The following is a 19,530-nucleotide window of genomic DNA, read 5'->3' as shown; positions in this document are numbered from 1 at the left end:
GTAGAAGTAAAAATTTATAGTTACGGTAGAAGGTAGAATTATTCAATTAGTTTTAAAACTTTTCCTATAATCTGTTTGTTTTTTTACTCAATATACAACATACTTACTTAACGATTGTTACGTTCAGCTTATACAAAAATAAAATATCCCAAAGTGATGTTGCTAATTAGCTTATAAAGTGCACACTGTGTGCATGAATGTGCGATCATTTTCAGCAATGAGCGGCGCGGCGGCGTACTATGTCGCTGAAGGCTGTACATTTACATAAACGCGAGTATTGCCGTCATGCCGTCATGCCGGCTTTAACGCGAGCTTACGTGACGGCCGCGTAACCGTTCACATTAGCGGCCTTACATGCATCGCGTATTAGATCAGATACGCGTAATACACTCGTACACACGAACAATGGCCCACAAGTATGTCGCACACGTTCCAGCAATAATACCCCATGTAACGGCCCTGATCGTTTACCCCGAACATCAAATTAGCCATTCTATCGGCTTCGACGCCATTGCAGATATTCCCATTAATGAAATAATGAAACTAGTATTTCGAATCGTGGTAATTACTCAGAATAATTCATCAATGCGTTCATGCGTCTAAAACGATTATGGCTTAATTGCGGCGCAGCGCCGCTCGGCCGCGCCGGCTCCACGCGCTGCCTCCACACACTCACGATATGAGGTGCACTGACGCACCGTGCACCGTACACGTGTTACTCAGCTCACTCTCGCTATTCCCATTATTGAATATTGTCGCATTAATTATTGGTAAAATGTAATTTTGTTTAATTTTGTTAGGTCGGTAAAGATTTTCAGCCCTACAACTTTTGCGATGTCAGTTTGAGTTTTTTCTACCGATGATCATGACACTAGCAGACGATAACGCCGGCGTGTCGAGGGTTCAAGGGCTCTACGAAATAAATAAAAACGACTTTTTACACTTAGACTATATACTATACTTAAATAACAAAGTGTGTGTGGCTCGGCCGAGAGATCACTGTTGCTGCGGCGGCGGCGCGAGGCGCGCGGCCAGGTGCAGGATGTCGCGCTTCTCCTTGGGGAAGCGCAGCTCGCGGGCGGCGAGTCGGGCGGCGCGCAGCTCGCGCTCGGCGCGGGCCAGCTCGGCGCGCAGCACGCCGCCGCCCGCGCCCGCCTCGCGCTCGCGCGCCGCCCACTCGCGCGCCATCTGCTCGCGCATGGCGTCGTCCAGCGCGCGCGCCGAGTAGTGCGCCACCACCTCCTGCCGCGAGCACTGCCGCTCGCGCATGGCGCGCAGCGACCCGTTCCAGTGCAGCAGCTGGAACACCGTCATCAGCTCCTGGAACTCCAGCATCGTCCGACCCTTGTTCGCCTCCAGCATGAACCTATGGAGCGATCCTTACATTATGCAACTGCACAACCCGCATGAATGAAATGATATTTGAGTCCAAGTCTTATATAGTTGTTCACCTGAAGGCGGCTATCCCGGCGCTGGGGTCCTGGTGGTGCGCGGCGGCGTCGCCGGCGAAGGAGGCGCGCGCCTCGGCCACCGCCTTCTCTATGAAGTGCTCGGAGATGCGCCGCGACTCGTGCTCGTTGAACACGCTGTTCATCAGCGCTATCTTGGCAGCGCTGCGGCGAGCTTCCGCCTTTGTCGGACAATTCTGCGCAAATAATATACGACTTCATAGATAAACGCTAATGTTGGTGGTTCGTAAAGTATACTACATCAGTTAATAAACTCTACTAGAGCGTACAATTATCCTCTAGTAGGGTTTATTAACTTTGCTACGACTTTACATGATTAAGAAGTCAATATATAATATAACAAAAATAGTAAAACTAAATACCTAAAGACGCAACTTGTGTTAAAGTACAGGAACAAGCAAGGTCATTATGAAAGTGTTATCGATATCTTTAATCTCCTCTACAACAAAACCATCTGCTGGCCACTTGGATGTACTAACTAGCAAACTGTAACGTTCATGATAAGTAAGTTTACCGAGCGAAAGTGCTGTATACCAAACTGTCCTAAAACTTTGTCTCAGTCGGTTGCACCCAAAACTTGGTACGAGGCGTTCATATAATACCTACTTAGGCTGCCCAGGCACGCGCCCTCGGGCAGCGTGACGTTACAGAGAGGGCCACGGCTCTTTGTTAGCTTACAACTTTACGTCTACTCAACGGACTTTGATGCGGTTTGCACTGAATTCATTGGTCGACCAATTATTTCAAGTTCTATAAGTTTTCTAGACCACGTATGATTGTTAAAGGGAAAGTTGGCTTTCAAATATCACTACAAAAGTTAACCTGGTACTGTTTAAACAGAATGCAAACAAATTTAATTTCATTTATTTTTAGTTTCCCCTTCTCTCTACGTCCGAACGAAATTAACTGTGTTAATCTCTATCTCACACTACCAAAACTAAAGCTGAGCCAATAAAGTGCATAGGGTTTTTTCTGTACCTGAAAGCTGCCAAAGCAGGCTCCTCCGGGCAGCGTGACATAGCACACGTAGGGCGGGTGCGCGGCCGGCACGGACTCGTAGATGACGAGCGCGCCGCCCGCCGCGCCGCCGCCGCGAGCCGCCTTCACCTGCCAGAACTCCTGCAACGCTTCCACCACGTTCACCGTTGATAACACTCCGTCAGCTAAGTGGATCAAAAACTATTTATTAGTTCATAAAATCTAAAATGTAACCTTTTTAGCTGTCGTTTTTCCTCATGTTGCTCTATCCAATACTGAAGTCCTGTGACATATGGTTCTTCTTTAAGAATATTTTAGCCCGTTTTACAATATCGAGATGGTTTATTCTTTCTTTCTTTGATTCTAAGCAACAGAAGATAACTTTCTAATTCATCCCTAGAGCAACTCACCAGATACTCTCACCAGATACTCTACTAAAGCTTCCCTAATAAAAAAACCCAGTAACACTTTGTTTAAAAAGAAAATTAAATCCAGTACTTCTGAATCAACAGCTTCATACAACATTATTTTAACTGTTTTATAAATATCACATAATTTAACTTCAGTGTTGGAGAACAATATAAAGATTTCAAAACCCCATTGTTTCTGTTTATTCGGCGCTACCATAATAAATATGCAGAGATGAGCGTTAATGTAATGTACTTAATAACGTCTCAAAGGAATCGCTTAATGGCTGTGTCAAAGGTGAATGTGCTTACAATATCCGGCTGCGGCTTGTTACCGTACTACTAAAATTAACATAATACCGAGAATTCACAGAGTTGTTTGTACAATAACAATATCTAGCAACGTATTTTACCCGATAGCTATCATTACCTGACAAATGATAACAAACACTAGTCGTACTATTGTATGAATCATGATTTTCGACAGTCATATTCGCAGTAAACTACACAATACTTCAGTAGAAACACGTCCTTGTGCCTACATAACTCCCAGCTCAAGCTAAGCCCATTCAATGCATGTAAAGTCGACCTCGCTCTATACTACCAACAGTTTCATTTAAATAAACAACGTCACAACACTGTCTACAAAACATCGCACTCGTACACAAAGTACAACAATCAAGTACTCTTCGTTTTAAATAAGACATCCAATTTGTCCCGCCATTTCCCCCACAATCAGTGCGGGCAATTTATTTGTAAAAGCTGTGTTTTATTCATATTTCCGTCCGCACTCTACCTAATGGTTATGACTTTAATAACGCCTGAGATAACGTTACGCGCCAAAACAGCTACTACTACACACAGATTGTAACCAAGTGATCTCGCGACAATCATTAAATGAGCTCCAATAATACGCAACATCGTTATCACGACGAGGGTGCATTCTCTCTGTTATCTCACCCCACATATCTCCAGGTACGCAAATATTATAATAGGTTCGTATTGTTAGCAATTTAATGAATTTCGCTTTCGACTCTCATTGTTACGCTGGAAATATGTAAATTGTTCGGGAACAAGAGCAAATTGTTTAAACAAAAAGTTTTAATTTAGCTCCGTCTACAATCACATTGATGTAGCATAATGGCTGATGTATAATTACTCAGAACTGTCTCCGGTTAGCACTAATAAGAGTACTAAATGTAGGGAAAATGAAAGCCCAGTGCGCGGCGGTGTCTGGGGGAGGAACGAGTTTTTCCCTGTGTAGACATTATTATCTCACAATGACTCGACTGTTTCTGAAAAGCGACGTTCACGAAGGCTCTCTGTCAGGCGCCGCTGCTGCTGCCATCCGTTACGATTTCAAGGGATTTTTCTCTTTAAACAAAAGCTGAGCGGAATCGCCGAAGGGAAAAGATAATTTCGAGGCATTTACCGGAGTTTTGTAATGAAACAGTTGAAGTGAAAAATGATGCCCAATGACTAATGACTTCACAACATCTTAGCTTTATCTATTTTATTAAATTTGGCAGCGGTAAATTCGGTACACCTGGCGCGCGCAATCGAAAAGTAAACAGTGAAAGCTTTTGATTCGTAAAAAGGATTTCCGTTAGCGCGACGCGACGTACCAATCCGTTTGTACGAACACGCACATATCCCGCTTTATTGATTACAGCTGGCGTCCGTATTACAGTGCACACACTACCTCGCTGCGGCCACTTACGCGTGTCATTTGGCTTTGCTCATTATAAAACATACATACACTAGGGAGTGTTCTAAAGTAATGATGCTAATTCTCTGCCGCAAAATTACAGCCTTTTAACGTGTGTTCTGTTGCCTTGTAATACATGCTTTATGTTTTAACGACTACCTGCGAGTGAACTAATAATCAGTCATGCAATTTATTCAGTCTAGCTTTTGTTATTTGAATATGCTAAATAAGGTATGGAAAAAGTGTAGTTTACGTTCGTACATAAAAAAGCTTTTATGAAACGTAGTTTTTCCAGTAATTATCGTGACACGCCAAAGAGGCCTTGTTATCGTCATGAAGAGTGGTACAACAACAGCAAATATACAGAAGGCAGACGTTTTTAAGGTCAAAAAAAGTCTAACAAAAAAGCGGAAAACAGCGGTTTTGTAAATAGGTGGAGTTTTACTTTTAAAAGGGTTCTTTTGAAAGCTCTCCGTACAAAAGAAAGTTTCCACTGACTTTCATCGTGTTTTGTACAAACTGTGTTACTTGTACCTTAAACTGTTTATATTTGTTGATGCTACATTTCATTTAATAGTTATTCTGAAGCTCTCAAACTATAATCGATGAGGTGTTCTCGCAATGACTAAATCAATTGTAGAACAATATCGAAATGTATTAAGAATTTAGTCTGGAAAGTTTACGGACTGAGTATTGTTAGAATGTACTAGAATAATACTATCACATAATAACTTCATTGAAATCAGATTACCAACTAGGTGTTATTTTGTACGATAATTACACACCAATTTAGGATTTTAGTAGCAACCTAATTTAACGCTTATTATCACTCTACATTAATAACATAAAAATGTATTGACTGGTAATGCATAGCTACAGCATAAATTAATAGGAAAACTGTAATAACATTACATTAAATCGGCGGGAAAACGACAACATCACATGAGAACAAAAGCGACGTAGACGAAGGTAATCCTCATACATCCTATTACTTTTTCACAAAAAAGGTAAAGACCGTTAAATTGCGTCGCGACGGTAATTGGCGACAAACGTATATTATGACACACAACAATTATGTCGTTAAACACTTGATTCTATTCACACGAGAAACTGTACGTATGACAATTTAATAGCTTCTAGAAAGTTCATGAGAACTTTGTGTTGGAAACTGTAGCGTTATAGCGTTCAATGTGTGGGATTTTCAACGCCATTATTTATTAATAAGCACTATAATTTTGCAAGTCATCTCTGTGTGAAAATTATTTACAAGTACGATACTGTTTGTATGTGTGTGTATTCACAGGGGGATTGTGTATGTGTTTGTGAATGTGTTAAAGTTTCTACGTTGTCATTGCAAGAAAGTTTACCAATTTTAAAACATGACAATTAGTTTTTCGTCGCATAGTCGTATTTAAAGCGGTTGGTGTCAAATCCGGGTCGTCTACTATCACTTGAAAGGTCCTAGGTCGGGAGGTTTTTGCTTGAGATTATGCCGGTATCTGTATCTGATAAATGGCGGTAAACTCGGCACGTCCTTTATCAATCCTGACACTTAACACACCATTCTGGTCTTAATTCTCTTAAGAGTTTCCCTTTGTGAGTTTTACTTTTTATACTTTTACAAATATATCCTGAAATTATTACTTACTGAATAAATACGTGCCTTTTCAAATAAAGCTGTATAATATTCTTAATGGTTTTTAAGACAATATTATTTTCAATTTTACATTATTCCACAAGTAATATCGGATGCTACAAATTCAAATGAGTGTAACATCCAAGAATGAGTTTTAAAACAAAAGCCGTTACACAATGGTACAGGCTGTCACCCTCGAGGCGTATTTGGCGGGAAAAGTAATCATAATTCATATAAGATGACGTCATATGTTGAAAAGGGAATGGCAATAAGGAAGAAACGTAAAATTGATACGACCGAACCCAGAGGGTAAGACTAAAGGTCGAGGGCATTTCTCCTATCTTATCTAATAAAATTGATCAATGACCCGAATAAAAGTGTCAAAGAAAAATATACGTCCCGTATCTGTTAGTTTAAAAAGTTTAAGAATAGAGGAACAAGGCAAAAGAAATGATTTTATACCGATATTTAAATATTTAGGAAGAGTTCTAACTATTTGATAACTATTAATAACTCCTTTTATTTCTTAATTGACTCTCTCTTCCACTGATGTTCTTTGTGTTCAATAATAAATTTTCGTACCCAACCTTTTTCTCATTAAATTACATATATGTGACAACGAATGCGCTGGCCGTAAATGGTAAAAAGAAATTGAAAATGCCATTAGGGTTTATAACTTACTGTTTCTTTTTAATTAAGTTAAAGGCGCTTCTCTTTCAGTTTTAGAGATTTCAGCCAGTGTTAAACTTATCATGCGATCTCTTTGTAGACTAGTTGGATTAAAAATATATTTTATTTTCCAATTTCATTTCTTTCTAATAGTATAATAGAGCAACAGAGAAAATTCGATTTAAGGTGTATAAGAGGGCACAATTGAAAAGATTTTACCGCTAAATACTTGAAAACTGCTGACTTCAACGGAAAGTCGAATTCAATCCCTCATACGAGACGTATGATGATATATGATAAAACTTTGCACAAATTCCAAATTATCGCACACTTTAAACTAAAGTGAATTCTCCAACCGGGATCGTTACGAGTGGTCGTTCACTAAATTTGTTATGAAGGTTTTATAGGTCTTTAATAGTAAGTGCTATAAAAATATCAGGTGGATGTAATAGCACTTCTAAAAATAAGAACTAAAGTAAGGTTTGTTTGCAAACTGAAGTAAAAAAACTGTTTAGCTTGACCTATTTTCGTTACTGCTCAAGTATCAGTGATATTATACATATAGTCCATAGCTAAATTGTCCAAGCCGCTGAATGACCCTTAATTTCGGTTAAGTCAAATGTTGGTAATAAACTACTTTAATAGGATTCAACTAAAAACTAACAATGAATTACTGAGAAACTCTCCTCAGAATTACTCTATTACAAAAGTTTAATTCGCTACATAAGTAATGAATTTACTAATAACCTTTAGATATTCAGAATTCTAACCACTATCGCATAAATGCCAAAATAAACACATAACATAGACATCGTTTTCAAATGCCAAAATTAACAATCTAATCCGAGCGTTTAAACCAATTGTATTTATAATTAGTTTGCCAACTAATAAGGTCTGATCCCATTAGCCTTTAATTATCATAAATCGATATTTCAATATGTTGCCTTCGCGAACTACTTTATGGTATAACACCATAAACAATATGAATACAAAGTTATGGCTTCCGTTAATACCTAATAAAATACTTAAAAAGTATTAGTTTGTATCATTATAGTAAATTTTAAAAGTGATTTGCATCAATAAACGGCAATAAAGTATATATTTCGCCCACGATCGAGAACTTTACAAATGTTGAAACGATTTCACTCATTATGAAGTTTGTGTTAATATTATAAACTTTTTAAAACGGTTTGAAATTTAGTCATCTTGTCGATGGTATTTACGTAGGCTTTCTGTGTTTGGTATAATATTGTGATAATAAGTATCTTGAAACAGAAAAGGCTTACTTTACTACAAAAGGTTTAATCAGATTACGGAAAGTGAGTTATTAAAACCCACGGCTAATCTATCAAGGGAAGCAGCTGTTATTTTATTTACATTATAAATGTTTTATTATCATTCATACATACAATCAAGCCTTTCTTCCATGTTTGTTATCGTAGGTAATATTTTTATTCGGCAATGAGTTGCGCAGTGCATTTCCCGCGGGTGCGTCATGGCGTCGAACCAAATTCAAAGGCTGTATTATGTAAAACATAATTGATAAACCGGGCGGTTTAATCAAGAATTGTAGTACATATTGAAATTGCTAATTACTTAGTCTAAGCTTTACCTCAATATTATGACGCGGTACGTCAAGCGAGTACGTCGAGATTGAACGTAATAAATACTTAATTAATGTGTACGTTGCATGTGATCTAATATTCACGTTTATTCGTGTACTAATTTTAGAATAATCTGTACATATTTACATAGACTTTGGAGTCAAAAATTTAAAGCAGAGTATATCGAGACAAAGACGGAAAAATAACTATTTTCTATCCTTGATATTGCGAACAAATTGTGTAAATATGATAGAAATATGCCAGTGATAGATGAGAAGAATATTTATTTTCAGAAGCCATTCAGTAGCCAAAATATACACATGTATAGTAGAGGACACACTAACAAACAAATTAGAAAAGCCAGCTCTACCATAACTTAGAATATTCAGATCTTCTTTATAAGATATCTTCTTCTACGTGGTCTATACCACGTAGAGCGTTTACTTTCTAACATATAAACTATAATATGCCATACGATAATAAAAATAGAATTTCAATTCCGAAAGACACGTCTGAGACATCTAAAGTACAAGGAATTTATTAGTCTTTTCTAGTAGCTGTGTTTAAAGTGAAAATTCTCGTACCTCGGGCACACAGTAACTACGAGTATGACAGCGGAGGTACAATATGAAATCCTTTGTTCATAATAAACTGTGAGATTGTGTGTGACAAATAAATAACGCCCTCTCGCGGAGAACTATTGTAGCTTTATTTTATTATTGTTGTATGACTTGTATGTATTGTAATTGTTTTTGAGGGGAATTGTTTCTTCTTTGGTGTTACTATTTAATTTGATGGCATAACAAATGTGTACCGACTGTGCCTAGCGTACATTACTTAGGATAGTATAAGAATGTAGTAGCTATGTTTGTTTTCCGACCTTGAATAATATCTATACTAAATTTCATGAAATTCGATATATTAATATTCTGATACGCCTTTGCAACTGAACAGTTGCAAAGGCGTAACAGGCAAAAGGAATTTAGTAATTTATGAAATTAATTTGTACGGATGCTCAACTGTGCTACATTTGAATAGGTACATAAGATGAGACCATTGATAATGAATATCCTTCCTAATTCCCGGCCTGTGTGCATTAAGACGGTCTCAAAGCACTCGATCTTGGCTAGTAATAATTCATTACTGCAGTTCACAAACTTAATATTAATCCACTAGTTGCACCAAAAGCTAAGCTTAATACAGCTACATTAAAATAACAAGCCCTAATGTAAAGTATCTTACAACAAAACTTTGTTAAAACAAAGTAGAAGCATCAACATCTTCTGAATAAAAACATTAGTTTACCCTTCAACAGTGAACCGAGTTTCATAATAAAACTATCATATAAAAATCATATCGAAATCCAACTAAAAAACACAACTCTCACTCACTTCACTCAATTTTATATTCGAGAGCTTCATATCAATCTATCAAACAAATAAAAAACATTTATAAAAATGTGTATGAACCGCGAACAGTCCCTTTACAAAACCAGTTGTAAGTTCACAAAACACAGAAATACGGACGCCAATCATTTTGGAACATTAGTCGACCGTTAATTATGTACGTTTAACTCTGTATTGATCACTTTACGACTATAATAAATAATTATATCCAACCAATCATGGCCAACATCGCGGTTTTTATTATTTAACTGGACTTCCAGACGGCGTGATATAATTTTTTTATGTCGATAAAAAATAAGGTCGTATGTAATAGAGTAGAGAACGGATGAACAACATATCGACGTCGTCTATAGCTCTTACTTACTGTTTTAATAAATTGTAGTGGATTTATAAAACTGGTAAAGCTCGCTCACTGCAGTTAGCTTTCTAAGTTCTACTTAATATTAAACTTGCATGAGTGAATGTCTAAACTGGGACATGTCTCTGTTAGATTGTAGGACAATTTATATGTTCTATTTATTAAATAGCCATTTGCAATATCACTCGTTATGAAAATGGTAAGAGACGGAAAACATAACGATTGAAAGAAAATTACAAAAATAACCTTTTAAAAAGTAACTTTTTTAAGATGAATATAGGTGATAGAGTAGTAAAATACATGACAGAGAAATAAAAAAACAACTTATTTGTCCGTAAATCGAGTAATAAAGATGTTTTTTCCTTCCCTAAATCAAAATCCGAACTCTCGTTTCAGAAAACACAAAAGCATGGGAATAGAAAATATTTTTACTAACATTCGCTTAGAGACAACTATTCACTGTGAAATTTATTTCCTAGAAACTAAAAGTTTTATGAAAAGTTTGATGTTCTAGTGCTCAAAGACATCCATCATTTGGCAGAATTATTCGAGAGTTGTTCTGAAGCGTCTGTAATCTATCATAGCAGTCCGGAACTAAGCTCGGTGGATCGCGACGAACGATTTCTTCCCAACAATACCGGAGAGGAGAAATGAAATTGTCTTGACACTCGTCTTTGTTACTCTATATCAGTGCAATCACTGCTTATGTTTATCTATCTGTTGTTATATTTTACTTACGTTAAATTTAAAATAAGTAATTGAAAACTCTTCATTTAGGTAAATGATAAAAATAAATTAATAAATCTTTAAGAGGAATGGAAATATGAAACGAGCCAAAACCTAATATTGAGTGCCATATTCGGCCTTACTTTTATGAATCGCTTGTTGCTTCAAAGATAACTTTAAGCTTCTTTATATAGAACAGTAGAAAGTAAACACATAACTACGGTATTGAAATGTAGTGAAACCAACATTATGTATAAGGATTATAAGCCTTTAAAAACGCCCACAAGTGTCTCCACAAAGCGGCACTATATTGCTAAATACATACATCTATACTAATATTATAAAGTTGAAGAGTTTGTTTGTTTGTTTGTTTAAACGCGCTAATCTCAGGATCTACTGGTCCGATTTGAAAAATTATTTCAGTGTTAGATAGCCCATTTATCGAGGAAGGCTATAGGCTATATATCATCACGCTACGACCAGTAGGAGCAGAGTACCAGTAAAAAATGTTACAAAAACGGGAAAAAATTGACCCATTCTCTCTGTTACGCAAGCGAAGTTGCGCGGGTCAGCTAAATAATATACAAACAAGTATCAATACAGTATCAACCGCCCCACGTATTTGTTTAAACACCCGACAATATCATAAAGAGTTGTAAACGATTTAACTAGAGAGCGAAAACGCGCCCTAAACGACTCCAATGATTAAAAACGGCTCTGTCGTGAGAGAATATTGTAACGTGTGTTATTAAAACGAAATAATATGAAACGTTTATTGATGTTTGAATACTGTTTGCTTCATGCGATAGGATTTCTGTTTTGTTGTTTGATTTGAGCTTCGATTTTGTTAGGGGTTTTGTACGAGTGAAGAGATTATTAAACTCTTGCAGTCTTCCTGTTTAGTAAAATTGCTGCTAATGGCTAATGAGGACGGATAACGCACTGATTTGCCATTTCATTCATTACAATATACAACTTATTAGCTATATTAACATCGTTGACGACAGCAAACAAGCAAAAATTCGTAATTACAACTCCATTTTCATTTAAGTAAACCGTTTGGAAGGAAAGAAGATCCTGCAATCATATTGACTCTTCATATAATAAAAATATCTTATCTTATCGTAATATTCACACGCATTTAACAAAAAAAGGTAAATAACAAAGTTAAAACTGAACAAAGACAATACAAATAGTTATAAATGTACGTGGACAGCATAACCTAACCCTAGGTTGGACACGTTATGCCCGAAATAATTCCCGGGATTAGAATGCGAATTAATCGAGAGCTACGTGGTTAGAATAATGAAGTAACAGTCGGTTCGTCGATATTCGGTGATCATATTTATAGGGACGCGATTAGTATGCCGCTGACGAACTTCACTTGGAATATGAGTCACTGTGTCATTGTGACAAGCAAATGTAGTTATGCATTATGTAGTCTCGGGTTTATTGCTTGCGCATATGTTTGCGCGATTCGCCGGACATTTTGTTAAGACCAATTAAGAACGTCAATCGACAAACTTACTAGAAAGTTGTAAAGACAAAATCAATAAATCAATTTGCTCCACAAACTTGATCACAACAACATAATTATAAGTTTCTAATTAAGAATTTATCCATTTCTCTTTTACTAACTTCCTGTGAGTTCGCAATTATGTAGTTGCTATGCCGATAAGTCTCGTTTTACTTCAAATATCGCCTTTTCTGTTCGCAATTCTAACAAGCTAAATAAACCATTTACGCGACGCGACACTTGCCAAACCGTATTTCCTTTCGACGCCAAAAATAGCTTACAGACGCAAAAACAAAACAATACTTCAAAAGACAACGCGGTAAAATTAATTACGAACAAAATTTATATGAGTTATGTTACAAATTAGGGTAAACGGCGCAATAACAAAGCATCATAATTCAACATCGTATTCGACCGGAGCCGCGGAGGACGCACACAGGCACCCGCACGATAATGAAGACATTTACCTTAAACAGAGGTGTTTATAAGACCAACTGTAATTATCAGTCGATTCATCTTGTATTAGGTAAGGCCCACCTGATAAAATTAAAGATAAAGGAGTAAGCTACCACGTAGGAAGGCTTAATGCGTATCTGATGTGTACTCACGTGAAAGGACAAAGGTACAAGGTTAAATATTTACATTATAATATGATAAGGAGCTTAATAACAGCCTATAAATAACTTAATAGCAGGTAATAATTTATAACTTTTCATTAACATAGGTCAAAGTGTAAAATCGGCAGGCTTAATTAAAGGGAATTTATTAAACAAGGCGCTTATTACGAGAAAAGTGAGTGAATTATGTATGCATGTAATCTTCTGAAGAAGAATTGAGCGGTTTAGTGAAAATTTGCGGTCTATTTTATCCGAACTCTGTTACATTGTAGAATTATTTTGTTACTTAATGAATAGCGTGTTGGTATCGGTAACAGCTGTGAGTGAATTGTGCTCACGTGATACAAGTCTGAGTTAGCTTGTATAAAAATATCGACACGTTGCTAATTCTAAACCGGTTCTTAGAAATGGCTAAATACGATATATCGCTCTACCTGGAAATTGTTTGAACCAAAAAGCTCGGCCATTTTATTGTTGAAATGATGTTTCTTATTCGTTTATACGAGTTGTTGTGATATTGATACATTTCATTTCGGTTTTTATTAAGTTAAAGCCTTTGTTCTGCAACAAAGCAAATGTATTAAACTACATTCAATTAACAAAGAGAAAGAAAAATATAGCTTTAAAAAAGCACATATTAAAATCATAAAATACATTCGGAATTTTAACACAAAGAAAAGTTGAAAATGTTTTTGAAAATTACCTTGACAGGTGCGAGGTCAATGACCTAATAATACTATCGTACATGAGTCTAGTAAGAATTCAATAAGAATAGTTGTAGTATATCGCGTCAGTATCCTGGCAGCCCTGTTACTCGTCGACATGAGGATACAAATTAATAACGGAACACGTCCAATCAATTTACGACACACCTGACGTTTATTAGTGTAGTTTATGTTGTTCCTGATCATTATTTATCGACCCCGTGATGATCCAACTTCATCTCAAACTTTAAATACTTTGTAACTTAGTTCATACTTGCATTTGATGTATTATTATTAAAGCTTCAACTATGAAACTTTGTTAAGTTCGTGCTGTAGTACCGTGCGGTTTCTCTAAATTATATTAATGGAGTTTAAACTCGATCGCTTCGAAGTAATAATGCTTTACGAGGATACTACAAGGAGCTATTCCAGTCCCGTGTGTATTTCTACGATGAAAAATGTAAATTCAAATATAAATTCGTTTTATATAAAGTTGGTATGAGTTCAGTGGAGACTCAGTTATGAAACAAGCTTACAGTAATAAAGTTGAAAGGAATGACAGTATAAAGACTCACATATCTGTATGTCCATCATCAGAATCACTTTGATCCATAACCTGCGCCGTTGAAGGCTATAACTCTAACAAAGTGCTGTTATACTTGAGCTACGGTTTCTAGAATAAACGATCGCATCTCTCCCGGTGCATGTTGCAACTTGTGAAAATCCCCCACATGCGCGTGCTCATGCGCATGCGCCGCGGTGACGCACACATGCGCCGCATGTCGCATACACTCGCGCGCCATCCCGTAAGCTTCACAAACCTTGTTTTGGAATTCAGACTTGGTTTACTTGTAGCTTTGTGAAATGAGGGGGACTTTATACTGCTGTTTTGTAATTAGTCGGGGGTAATCGAATGCTAAAAGTGTATTTCAGCATGTTTTCAATACAAAGTTTCTATATTATAGCCAGCTTTTTCAAGTTTATTAAGGTTCTGCTGGTACTTATACAGCTATAATACATTATGTTTTCCTTTAATTTCTCCCCGGACAAGAAAAGTGGTTACAATTAAGTACTTAATACTTATCAAATTATAAACAAAATTCATATATTAAAAGCTTTTGTTCTGATAATGAACTTGTTTCATTAAGATGTATAAACACGTAATTAAATTGAAAACGAATATGTTGTTCCACAAACAATGTGGTAATAAAATTTTAAATATTTCACGAAATCGTAAAAGTAGGCAATATAACACGGAATTAATAGATACGACGCACTAATCACATGGCACCGTCGAATTATAAAATCATTAACAAGCAATTAAAACTAATAAACGACATAAAGATCCGTCAGCGTCTGAGCGGTCCGAGCGCTACGTAGAGCGTGGAGCTGAGCGCGGTGATGAACGCGGCGCGCCACCTGCGATAAACGCTCGTGAAATCGCGACTCTGAGATATCTCAATTTACGACACGCGATGTAGGCCGATTGGAAAGCCGCAGGTCATATTAATAACTAAACGTCGTACCTTACGTACGCCGCAGTGGCATCGTGCATCGTGCCGTGCACCGCGGCGTCGTGCCCGCGCGCCCAGTCGCGCCGCACTACCGCCTGTCCCCGGCTCCGCTCCCACTATGGAAACTTTATAGACGATCGTAAACAACGTACCTACTATAAAATCACAATTTGAATTTCCTTAAGACAGTTCAATTTTCAAGGTTTAATTGAGCTTTAAAGCACCGACATGAGCTGTAGGTCCCAATTATCAATAAAACAACCGTTCAACACGGCGCAACAACCACGTTGAAACATTATGAAGATAATTCCACTCCTACGCCATTGTATGGGGAATTACTGTAATGACATTATAAAATGTTTTACACCAAACGAGACTGTGCGCAGTTGGCGGCCATGCTTGCCAATTGTGATCCTGATAACAACAAAATAAGGTCGCGTTTACTAACACTCCTTATGTAAAACAACTGCTGGCTTACTATTATTGTAATTGTCCATTATACTCGATGTGATATCTACATAGCCAATTATACAATAATCAGTTTATTGTACGCAGATACCAGACTATATTATTAAGATCAGCTGGCGCAGGTAACAAAGAGTGGATAAACAAAGGCGCAACAAACTAATCTTGTTAAGGAATTCATACGAACATTCAAACAGTAGATACATGTAATAGTTCGTCTGCGAATAAAAGGAATGCGGGCACGTTATATAAGTTCATAAAACTTGGAATTTAATCATGTAATTGTACGATGCGTTGTAATATCGTAAAAAGCTTTCGGTATTACGTTCACATCTGTGAATATTTTAATAGACGAGTAGACGTTCTACGTTATTATTGTGATTCAACACTTACTGGACTGGCTGCTAACACACCCTTCACTGTCAACGTTCACACCGCGCCAAATATGTAATAACCATTACAATCAACTCGAGCAGTGCCTATTCAAATGCAAATATTAATGGTTAAGTAAGAACAGATGTCTGCCGCCTGAGTCATCGGCGACCAGATCCGCGCCCTGCTACTTACATGATTGAATTTTGAACATTTCCTTCATGAAAGCACATCGATGTAAAGGACAAACGTCTGAAGGCTAAGGCCGGTCGTGCCAAAACCCGGCCGGGAGTTAACAAAGGCCTCGTCTAAAAGAGTCGTTAAGCACCGGTTTTAAATTATGAATATAACGCAAGTCAGTACATTACTTTAACGCGAAGGGGTCGTAAAATGGGATCGTGTGCAGTCGTACGGGAACGACGGACTCTAACACAGAAACAGCGCCGAGAAACGGAAACAAAGAGGTTTAGATATTCGCATAGCGGAGGTTGCAAGTATCAGCTGACCTCTGTAGACGTCATCGTAGAGGGGCGCGAGCGCGGGGTCGGGCGCGCCCCAGCGGGACGCCTCGGGGTACACCATGGGGGCGCGCCGCTAGCGCGACATGGCACCACCAGCGCGTGCGTCTGCGCCGGCCTCCGCGCGCGGACTGTCGCCGGCGCACCCACGCCGCCGCCGCCTCCCGCCGCCGGACACACGACACACGATACCAGCGCGCCAACCGATACACTCACTGCACTATTTACAATCGCAGATTTGCCAATTTCTAATTAGATTTTTGGTAAAACCTATTCAAGACTAGAATCATAGAAAACCGACCTTTATCAAAAATTAAAATGATGTACACAATTAAAAGGTTGTTTTAAATTAACTATATAAAGCCTACTTTCAGAGTCTTAATTAAGCGATTTACTGAAATTTTACTTGATATCGCTAAACTGCAGAGTTAGGCAAGCGCAGTAGGACGAGGAATGCGGTTGGAGTTGGTCCGGTTCAGGCTGCGGCGCTGGCTGTTGTAGTCTGTGTGTGTTGTGCAGACGGTCCCCCGCGGCCCGCGCCCCGCGTGCTTCACTTTCGCACGGTCCGCGAACCCCGTCGCGACACTAGTTTAATTGCAACCCGCCCGCTGCAGCCAGAACCGGATTTATTGTCTCTTCGGTCGATATCACCTCGACGTTGATGGGAAAATTGAGAGAAATCGACCAGGGTTCCGTAAAGCCTACGACTCCTCCGACCGGTCGGGCCTAGGCGTTAGTCCGTGATAACCCGCTGACGGGCTCGGCAACTGTTATTGACAGCCCTAAGTGTCGGTAATGCGATGGCCGGTAGTCGGTATGGCGAGTATTGCGAGCTGCGCGTGAGTGACATTCGTAGGCGTCATCGCACTTGTAAAAGACATCAACGCGCGCGATTGTAATAGGAGACCTTTTATATAGACATTCAACGCTTATAAGATGTGGTTTTCTTTAGCTGTTTATTATAAGAGGATATAACTGGTAGCTTCTTTAAGATGACTTTATAAGGAGTTTGACTTTGAGTTGGAAATAGTCTTTTAATTTATGAAATATGTCTTTAATCGACAAACGATTATGTCATGTTATTAGTTATTTCAATAAATTAGTATAATTTAATAAAGTAATTCCTCCCACTTATCAGCCTCCCACTGGAGTATGAATAGACACGCCAACTTGGAAGCGTGTCGATAAAATCGTACATAAGTTAACATGAAAGATAGAAGAGATAATCGATAAATCTTCCGGCTAAACATATATGAGCGGAAACTGAATGACGTGGCGTTTCGCCGAGGTGTTTATCGTGATTAGTGTGCAGTGTGAGGTGAGGCGCAGGACGGTGAACTATGCAGAGCGGCAGGGGGCTGCAGGGGCTGCAGGGCGTAGGGCGCGCGGCGCGGGCGCGCTACTGCCGCAACCAGTTTATGTTTTAAATTCGCGATAAAAAAATATCTGCAGCGGCGCGTGTCATTAGCCGCGATGTCCCCCCCTCCCGTCCTCCCCCTCTACTACCCCTGCCCCCCGATGCCCGCGCCTGCATTTTTTAATCTTATTCGGAGAAATCGACGCATCACCCGATGAGCCCCTCGCCCCGCGCCTCTCTGTACAACCTCCAAATTTTCAGCAGGATATTGTTCATCAACACGCAATCGCAACACCCGACTCATATTATGAAACAATTTTTAGGCACTAACGTCCTCGCCTTTATTGCGTTTATTTTCAGTGGCCGTTAGTTATAAAAAGACAATAACGGTTCCCCTTATCTCTAACATATTTTATAGATTACTTATTATTTTCTTTATAGTGTCAGGATACAAAGACGTAGGAAACGATTTACCGCAATATGTACTTTTACGTAAAGATCAAACACAAACAGTACTAATGTATCACAAGCATACTATACTGCAGGCATCGACTTCTACAGCGAAATCGGGCAATTTCGGTGCAATCGATGCAAATGAAAAAAGAGTTCGCTAAAAGCAGGAACTAGTAAATATTATCTAGTGCAGGTGTCCATAAAACGCCAAATTGATGGCTACCTCACTGGCCGGCACGTCCGTTCACTCACCGTGCGACATCGACTCGAATTGATACATATGTATTTATACCTCCCTACTCATACATACACAACCTCGCCTTATATACCACACACTTATCTCCACAATAAACTTACTTATGTACCTACAGACAGTCCATTAAACTTCGGTATTCTTTAAAAGTGTAAATGTCTTGTAATTTATTCCATAATATAAACTAGAAGTAATAAAATTTTGCATTTCGAGATAAAACAGTTGAGATAAAGGCGGCACGCGTCGGCTTATAATAATGATGTAGCGTTGCTAATTATTTTATACATTCTGTAGTTTTATGAGAGCGAGTGACACCACTTACGGCTTTATAAACTAGCCCACGCTCGACGTCGCGAGAGTATCCGTCATTACATATCTATCGCGTAAACATAAAAAATCTTAACACCATACACTCGTTTGAGTCAATTTTCCATGTAAACCTTACAGGCCTAAGACTTGACTTGGAACTACAAACTACTCTTTTTGTAATATTAAATTAAATAGCGACTGTCATGGCGATTACTTAAATCCAATAAAATATTTTTTTCCTTTAGCTTATTGTCTCTAATGTTATAATAAGGTTAGTATCTACGTACATATTTTTTATTAGACATGTCGGCTTTATATTTAAGTAGTCTAACCGGATCGACTGTATATTGATTTTTCATGAAATGCCCGCCAATAGAGCTTCGCAAAAGAAAGACATAATAATATTTATCTCACTATTATTTTAATTAGAAGACTTGTAGCCTCGATGCAGTTATTTCACATTGTTTTGATTGTAATCGAATGTTAGACAT

General features: G+C 38.2%; 1 protein-coding gene across 2 annotated transcripts; it reads right to left on the bottom strand.

Annotated features, from left to right (window-relative positions):
- Positions 1-934: 934 nt before the first annotated feature.
- Positions 935-16,860, bottom strand: lft (Limb expression 1 family member lowfat). Of its 2 annotated transcripts, none has more exons than XM_076120413.1 (4): positions 16,656-16,860; positions 2,448-2,632; positions 1,452-1,645; positions 935-1,366 (listed from the first exon to the last, which is right to left on the bottom strand). In XM_076120413.1, the coding sequence occupies exons 1-4, from the start codon at positions 16,729-16,731 to the stop codon at positions 997-999; spliced, it is 825 nt and encodes a 274-aa protein (XP_075976528.1). In that variant the 5' UTR covers positions 16,732-16,860; the 3' UTR covers positions 935-996. The 2 variants fall into 2 exon arrangements, with proteins under 2 accessions (XP_075976528.1, XP_075976534.1); XM_076120419.1 differs by lacking the exon at positions 16,656-16,860 and adding an exon at positions 14,374-15,164.
- Between the last annotated feature and the right edge of the window lie 2,670 nt (positions 16,861-19,530).

Source organism: Anticarsia gemmatalis, chromosome 1, assembly GCF_050436995.1.
Source record: "Anticarsia gemmatalis isolate Benzon Research Colony breed Stoneville strain chromosome 1, ilAntGemm2 primary, whole genome shotgun sequence".
Taxonomy (NCBI): domain Eukaryota; kingdom Metazoa; phylum Arthropoda; class Insecta; order Lepidoptera; family Erebidae; genus Anticarsia; species Anticarsia gemmatalis.
This window is presented reverse-complemented; position numbering and strand designations above follow the sequence as displayed.

What these genes read in the sequence shown, in the direction of transcription:
- lft (XM_076120413.1), bottom strand. Translation starts at nt 16,731, where the DNA reads ATGGTGTACCCCGAGGCGTCCCGCTGGGGCGCGCCCGACCCCGCGCTC. An exon ending in CTACGATGACGTCTACAGAG is followed by an intron (nt 2,633 to 16,655) that starts GTCAGCTGATAC and finishes TGATCCACTTAG; the next exon opens with CTGACGGAGTGTTATCAACG. An exon ending in GCCGGGATAGCCGCCTTCAG is followed by an intron (nt 1,367 to 1,451) that starts GTGAACAACTAT and finishes ATCGCTCCATAG; the next exon opens with GTTCATGCTGGAGGCGAACA.